At 45.1% G+C, this 8321-nt stretch overlaps 1 protein-coding gene across 13 annotated transcripts in view; it reads left to right on the top strand.

The window, feature by feature from the left end:
- The window catches only part of ENOX1 (ecto-NOX disulfide-thiol exchanger 1), a 555199-nt gene that overhangs the window by 484427 nt on the left and 62451 nt on the right, over nucleotides 1-8321 (top strand). For all 13 annotated transcript variants that reach the window (XM_040448509.1, XM_040448518.1, XM_040448516.1 and 10 more), the window contains one exon: nucleotides 5584-5691. In XM_040448509.1, coding sequence (XP_040304443.1) covers nucleotides 5584-5691 — 108 coding nt within the window. The remainder of the gene's footprint in view (nucleotides 1-5583; nucleotides 5692-8321) is intronic.

Consider the following 8321-nt stretch of genomic DNA (forward strand, 5'->3'; position numbering starts at 1 on the left):
GCTTAACCGACTGCGCCACCCAGGCGCCCCAATCAAAATGTCTTAAAATGTCTTAAATCGAGCTGCTCTTTTCCTCTGAAAGTTCCATATATCCATATGTCTCCATATGTCTAGAACAATAAATCACACGGTGATAGATTCTCAGGTAGTTTTTGTTACTGTGGTTGTTTTGGTTTTTGTCTATGTGTGTGCAGTTTTTGGTTTGGTTTTGTTTTACTAGATCGTGGTTTAATCCCATGGCAGTGGGGAAATCAGAGGAAGCATTCATTCATTTCTGTACTCATTCATTCATTCAGCACCTACACTATGTGTCAGGGACGACCTGACGACTGACCCTGCCATTGGTGGGTATAGTCTCGTTGAGATACCTATGAAAGGTAATCTTTCATATGAAATGCTTTGGGAGTGTAGCAGTTCGGACAATTAACTTTGCTCGGGTGATTGAAGGAGGTCTTTACTGCAGAAGAACCCAAGGATACTGCATATGGTCCTGCAGCTTCTGCCCTGGATAAAGGCACCAGGCCAGATGGGCAAGTGGAAATTAAATCGAGCCCCCACATCACCACCAAACTATGTGCCCTAGTGAGGAGTCTTGTCTTCCTATTGGATGGGGCTGTTTTCTAGTGCATAAAGTCATCCTACGGGTGGTACTCATCGAAAAACATTCTTTTCGATGTTGGCCTGAAAATGAGTAGGAGCCTGCCAAGCAGAACTCTGGGTAATGATCTTGTCACAGAGACATGAAAGGACCTCACACATCCAGGGAAGGATGAGATCAGGGCTTTGGATTTTCTCCAGTAGAGTTTGGGGAACCAAAAGTATTTTTTAATTATTATTATCATTGAAGTATAGTTGACACGCAATGTTACATTAATTTCAGGCATACGGCATTTTTTGGTGTTGAGTTGTAGAAGTTCTTTATATATATCGGATGTTAACCCTTTGTCAAATATGTTATTTGCAAATATCTGCTCCCATTCAGTAGGTTGGTTTTTTGTTTTGTTAATGATCTCCTTCACTGTGCAAAAGTGTTTTATTTTGGTGTAATCCCAATAGTTTATTTTTGCTTTTGTTTCTCTTGCCTTAGGAGACACAAATATTGCTATGGCTGATGTCAGAGAAATTACTGCCTACCTTTCCTTCTAGGAGTTTTATGGTGTCAGGTCTCACATTTAGGTCTCTAATTCATTTTGGGTTTATTTTTGTGTGTGGCGTAAGAAAGTGGTCCAGTTTCATTCTTTTGCATGTAGCTGTCCAGTTTTCCCAACACCATTTATTGAAGAGACTGTCTTTTCCCATTGTATATTCTTGCCTCCTTTGTTGTAGATTAATTGGCCATATATATGACCATATATATATACATACATATATATATATGTATGTATATATATGTATGTATATATATATATATATAGGTTTATTTCTGGGCTCTCTGTTCCGTTCCATTGATCTGTGTGTCTGTTTTTGTGTGTGTGTGCCAGTACCATTCTGTTTTGATGACTGTGGCTTTGTAGTATATCCTGAAATCTGGAATTGTGATACCTCCAGCTTTATTCTTATTTATCAAGATAGCTATGGCTTTTTGAGGTCTTTTGTGGTCCCATACAAATTTTAGTATTATTGTTCTAGTTCTCTGAAAAATGCTGAGCCAACCATATTTTTTAAGCATGGGAGCACTTTCATTTTTTAGGAGGTCAGTTCTGTGAGGAGTACAAGGTGAATGACAAGGGGGACAAGCAGATCCGGAGGAGAGGAGAGGGGCTGCCTTAACTATGACAGTGAGGCTGGGAGGGAGAAAAGGCAGAGGACCGGGCAGGGAGGTTCCCAAGGTGATAAAAGGGGAGGGGTGGACTTCAGGGTTTTAGGAATGAGGCACAGACTGTAGAGTCACCCTTGTAAGGCATAAGCACGTAAGATGTGGAGTTGAGGCCATGGATGTGAACAGAGCACCTGGGGAAGGTACCGAGCAAGAGAAAAGAACCCGGCATGCTAGTCGGCCAGTAGAAAAGCGTCAGTGATTCAGTGACGATAGTTTGAGTGGAGTACTCTAGATGGAAGTCACAGTGTAGTAGAATGAGGTTTAAATGAGCATTAAAAGAAACAGTGGCTTTTATCCCAGTTACACATTAGAATTCTCTGTTAAGGCATTTTTTTTTTACGTATCATTGCCTAGATATTCTGAGTTAATTGGTCTTCTTGAGGGCCCAAGAACCAGTCCTATTTTGAAAAGTTCCCCATATTAAGAACCACTGCCCTTGAAGTATAAATGGAAGCCTCAGCAGCCAGCAAGCATCTGATGAGAGGTTTAAAAATCACAAGGGGTTTAGAGAAGTACCCAAACATATTTTCAGTGAATAACCTTTATATGATTAGACAACAATTAGAACTATCTGACAAATAGTAGAAAACCAGGTGGGTAATGCTAAGCGTTAGTGTGGCCGTGGGGCACGGGGACTCTCGTACCCCACTGGTGGGTGGGTGGACTGGTACAGACATTCGGCACAGCAGCTTGGGCAAATTGGCATCTTGGGTACACCCTAGGAAGCGGCATTTCCCCTGCGGAATGCCTAGGGAGTTCTGCCGCAGGTCCGTAAGCTACCATGCACTCGCATGTTCCACTGCAACCTTGTATAGAGTGAGGAGAGCTAGAGATAATCTGAGTGGCTTTCCTGGGAGAGTGGATTAGGTATAACCGGGTGGATGTACCTCAGAGATTGTTGTACAGCCATCAGGAGCAACAGATGAGATACACACATATTAACAGGAATGGATCTTTAAAAAATAATCCCTAGTAAAAACGTAAATAACAAGAGATACGACAACATCCCATAAAAATGCATGCTCAAAAACCAACAATATGTATTTTAGAAAAACACATTCAAACAAAGATGGAAAGCATTGAAAGTGGTTGCCTACATATAAAAAGGAAGTGGGGATGAGAGAGAAAACATTTTATTTTTAAAAGTGTGATTCCACAGAGGGGAAAAGCACAGCCTAGGGAATAGAGTCAATAATAGTGTAATAATTTTGTGTGGTGACAGATGGTGACCACACTTATTGAGGTCAGCTCTGAGCAATGCACACATTTGTCAGATCACTATGTTGTGTACCTAAAACTAATATACCGTTGTAGGTCGGCTATACTTATATAATTAACATTTTTTTTTTCCAACGTTTATTTATTTTTGGGACAGAGAGAGACAGAGCATGAACGGGGGAGGGGCAGAGAGAGAGGGAGACACAGAATCGGAAACAGGCTTCAGGCTCTGAGCCATCAGCCCAGAGCCCGACGCGGGGCTCGAACTCACGGACCGCGAGATCGTGACCTGGCTGAAGTCGGACGCTTAACCGACTGCGCCACCCAGGCGCCCCAACATTTTTTATTTTTATTTATTTTTATTATTATTATTTCTTTGAGAAAGAGCGCATGTGAGCAAGGGCAGGGTAGATGAAGAGAGAGAGAGAGAATCTTAAGTAGGCTCCATAACGAAACCTTTTTGTAACCTGAAGTCTTCGTGGGGAGAAGAGTGTATTGGCAGCTTCTTCTGTGTTGTCCAAAGACCTTTGTGCAACTTCGTTTTCAACGGCTGCATAGTTTCCCTTGAACGGATGCACCATCACTAACGCAGCCAACACCCTTCCGCTGGACATGAGTTGTTTCTGAGCGTTGCTACCCCAAGTGTGGCAGGGAACAAACCTAAGCTACCTACTCTTGAAGACGATTTCCTGTCCTTCCTTTGGCTCGTTTTTAAAGGAGGTTTAAGGATCGGATCTGAAACTTGTCTAATATGTAAAAATTCACCGGGCGTCATCGAAAGTCAGAACAGCAGATCCCCCGAGAGCTGTTCTGGGGCCAGTCATGAATGACAATGAAGGAACAGAGTCACCCCCCAATGTTTGGAAGCAGTCATTTTAGGTACTTGTCACGGTGCCAGAGGACAATACGGGCTCCCCGGTTTCTGTGTTTCAATCAACTGATGCACAATTAAATCACACAAGGTGTTAAGGGAGCAGGTGTGGGACGTGTCTACTACCTCACGTGTCGTTATGATACGGGCTGGTGGTGAAATAGGGTTTTTAGAGTATTGCAAGGATATCGCCGCTTACGCTAGGGGGCACGAAAGTCGGTTCCTGAATTTACATCCAGTGCCAAAGGAGGGAACAGGGCAAGCCAGCCCAAGGGAAAGCAGAGTGTGTTTTTCTGAGTGCTTCCTACTCCCTAACACACCCCAAAACTAGGTTTTAAAGACTTAATTTGATCCTTCCAGTTGGTGGGTTTAAGCATCAGAAATCCAGCGCCAGTGCTTATTCAGGCCTTGATAGTTAAGAGCTGGCCAGCAGCCGCACAGCCGGCTTGTCAAGGCCCCAAAGAAGCAGCCTTGATGTTGGAGACAGCCACCTTCGTGGCAGGAATGCACTAACATTTCAGATCATTAGTGCGGCATTTGTTATGTTCGGTAGCAGAAAAAATGCTCCTCTGTCTTTCCTGACTAGTCCTTTGTTGTTAAGAAGCTTTGAGCAGACACAGCCATTGCTGCAGCCTGTTTGGAAGCTCTTGAATGTATTTTGCAGCCCACGTATATAGTCACATACAGCCCTGTTCCAAAGAATTAGTGCCGGGCCGTACTGTGCTTTTGGCAGACAAGGTAAGCCTCAACATGAGTTACAGTTGATAGGGCGAGGAAGGCTCAAGGCAAGGCTTACAGAAATCCCTTCAGTGGCCCTGCTTAAAAATAGCAGCGTAGGCCATAGCTTAGTGTTTTGACAGCTTATATCAGCAGTTTTCTCGGCTGATATATTGATTGCAGTTTGGACTTCAGTCCTGCTGATCTAATAAAACATCACCGTCATAACAGAGAAAGTGAAAGGATCTTTTGTGGTCCCAGCCACTGGGTGAGGTGGCTTCACGGAGCCACTGTAAGGCCGGTTTTCCTGTCCTATGGAAAATGAAGAAACAGTGGATAAGTTGACGGATTAGATCCAGGTTGTTTTTTTTTTTTTTTTTTGATTATTTCATTTCTTCGTCTATCAAAACATGTTGTCTACTAACACTGTTCTCTACGTGTTGACAAATGCGCGTTTGTTCGAAGGATTATGATGATGCCTTTGCAAATAGCTCGAACAGATTCGTTTCGTTGCATAGCAGTATCACGAATGGCCTAATCATGTGTCAAGACCCGCAATACTCATTACACTAAGTGGTGGGGGCGTGCCGCCTGGGTGGCTCAGTCGGTTAAGCTCTAACTCTTGGTTTGGGCTCAGGTCACGATCTCACGGTTTGTGAGTTCAAGCCCCAAGTCCGGCTCCGTTCTGACAGTGCAGAGCCTGCTTGGAATTCTCTCTCTCTCCCTCTCTCTCTCTGCCCCTCCCATGCTTTCTCTCTCTCTCTCTCTCTCTCTCTCTCTCTCTCTCTCTCTCTCAAAGTAAATAAATAAACTTTAAAAAAGAAAAAGTTAGCTGAAGTCTGGATTAAGCCTTTAAGACATAAAAAAAAAATCTTCTCAGGTTTTGAATGGATATTTTTAATATCTTGCCATCTCCTGGCCATCACTCTATTTACCTTAACTATTCTTATTCTCACAGCAACTGCTGACCATCCAGGAGGAGTTAAACAACAAGAAGTCGGAATTGGAACAAGCAAAGGAAGAGCAGTCGCACACGCAAGCATTACTTAAAGTCCTCCAGGAACAAGTAAGTGAACGCAACATCTCTGCTTCGTGCATACGCTGACGTGCACGTCGCACGTATCAGACACCTGTGCAGACTTTCCCGAAGTCAGTCTGTGGGACAGTCGGCCTGCGCCCTCTCAAACCCCCTGGCAGCTTCGCTCCGTAGAATCTAAAACCCGCTTTCGCTCTTGCACCTGCGGAGATCACCTGAGCCTGCCAGCGGTGTGTCAAAGTTCATTCCAAAAGACAAATGAATTTTGATAAAGTTTTAAACCACCGGAGGTACAGACGGATCCCCAAGCGAGCGGGTAGTTTCCTCTCAAGGATAAGAGTGAGGGAAATGTGTTTAGCATAACCCATGGCTTTCACGCAGACATCTGAATTGAGAACGACTGAGTCATGGGGACATTAAAAAAAGAGCCTTCCCCGTTTGTGCATCAGGGCACTTATCTAACCACAGTGAGCAACCAACCTTTTATATGAAGTTTGTAAATCTGATCGTTTCATCCTGGCTTTCTTTGATACTGAAGTGTGGCCTGACATTGATAAGTGGATTTGAAAGTATTGTCTTACAGCAGGGTAAGATGGATTGCTCAGCTGCAGAGTGAAATCTGAGTGAAATCTAAGCCCAGCACCTACACGGGAGAGCTCTTGAAATGCTTGCCTCTTTCTGGACTTCCTTGCTGCCAGCAATGTAATGAATGGTAACTGGGAGGGAGAAAATCACATAGCGTAACCCCAACCCTTTGGGGGGATCAAATTTAGCTTGTTTTACATTTCACACCCACAGTGGCTTATGAGAAGGTTATTTGTATAATATAAATAACTTCAGAAGTGTTGTATCTAAAAAAGTGACGTCGGGAGAATAGTCAGCTGTGACTCAAGTCACTTTACAAGTGATTTTTCGTTTTTCATGGTTTGGGGGCAGGAAAATGTAGTTTTGGTTAGTTTTCCCTAACAGTATAAGGGATTGGTGAGTAGGAAGTGAAGATGTTGGATACTTCATAAGCTTTTATAGCTTTGAAGGAGAATATAAAACTAATGATTATGTGATTAGTACAGATAAAATAATGCAGACTGAGGCTGAATCTACTGTGTGATTTTGGAGCAATTAGACTGAGCTGAAAACTACTGACAAAATTCGCAGCGACCTGCCATCCAGGAGACTCGGAGTCACCGGGCTTTCCTCCTCTACATTACAAAGAGACTATCAGCATCGTGATGCTGTTTTGGTCCATATTTGCTCCTGATCAGACATAGCTCTGAGCCTTGTCGTTTTGTTCTGACCCCCTCTCTCCTCGATTTGCTGGGATGGGGAGGGATGGATTTGTCCTTTCTCCACATGACTCAGATCCTTTACGTACATGGTCTCTTTCGACATAATGCTATTGCCCACTTAATAGACGATAGTGAAAACGTAACTTTTTATTCACCGGAAAGCCAAAAAAAAAAAAAAAAAAAAGTCAGTTGACTCACTTTATTGCAATTTTCTGGAGCCAAACCCACAACACCTCTAAGGTATGCGTGTTTTGGACTTGAAGTCTAAACCCCAGTCATAAAGAAACAGATTCTGAGTTTCGCAGAAAGCACTGGTACGTTCTTGTTGCGGCATGCACTTTTAGAGGGCAAAAAGTGCACGCACAGGCAGTGGTGAAGCATCACACTTCCATCCTATTACTTAAACAGGGAACATGAAGAAGATTCAGAACAACTAAAATCATTAAAGAGCTAGAAAATCGGACCAGGAAGGAATCGTGTTTCAGTCTGCTGTACTAATTTAAACGGGACCGCTCTTTTCAAACAAAGGCATCAGAAGGACACGTGTCTGAGCAGGCCGGGGACACACTGCAGCCACGTGCATTTGGCTGCCGTAGCCACCGGCAGTCTATTTTGTGACATCCTCTAGCCCGGAGCCCCTGTCATCCTTGCGGTTGGGAGCACGCATTGGCCGTGTTCCTTCCATCTCCTTGCAGCCACCCCCACGCCGCGGACAGACATACACTTGCAAAGGCACCTGTGTACTTCCAAGAACATTGCCCGATAAGGCTTCCTTTGGACTTATGTAGAGTAACTACGTGTGTAAACACTTCTTCAGTGCCTGCATACATAAGGCCTACACAAATAGCATCGCTCCTGGACAGTATGGCTGCGCGGGCTTAGATGCTGTCTCACACACACACACACACACACACACACACGCGAGAGAGGAAAAGATCCACCTTTTTCTGAAGACTTGGTATTCTGCTATTTAAAGTGATGCCACGTGATGGGAATCCTAAAAAGCAAGACTAGGTTGTGAGGGAAGGCCCTTACCATCCCCATTCAGGGAAGGCAGGGTTATTCCCTAGGCTCCCCAGAAGGTCCCCGGCCCTCCTTGTTTGCTAGGACGCGGCTCCTCCGGGCCCCTCCCGGGCCCCCTGGCTCCCGCCCCTCGCCTCCTGTGCCACGGTGGCAGCGTCTGGCGCTTGTTCACAAGCCCAGGTGCCCTCAGACGGGACGCTCCTCTGCTCCGCCTGGAGGAAGCGAGTAGCTCGAGGAGAGGAGGACAGGGAGAGGCCGGTGAGGGCAAGGCAGTGGCTAGCCCCCCCCCCCCCCCCGCCCCCGTGGCGGGGGGGGCGGGGGGGGGGGGGGGGGGGGGTGGGGGGGGGGGGG

Source organism: Herpailurus yagouaroundi, unplaced genomic scaffold, assembly GCF_014898765.1.
Source record: "Herpailurus yagouaroundi ecotype Mexico unplaced genomic scaffold, PumYag 197, whole genome shotgun sequence".
NCBI lineage: Eukaryota > Metazoa > Chordata > Mammalia > Carnivora > Felidae > Herpailurus > Herpailurus yagouaroundi.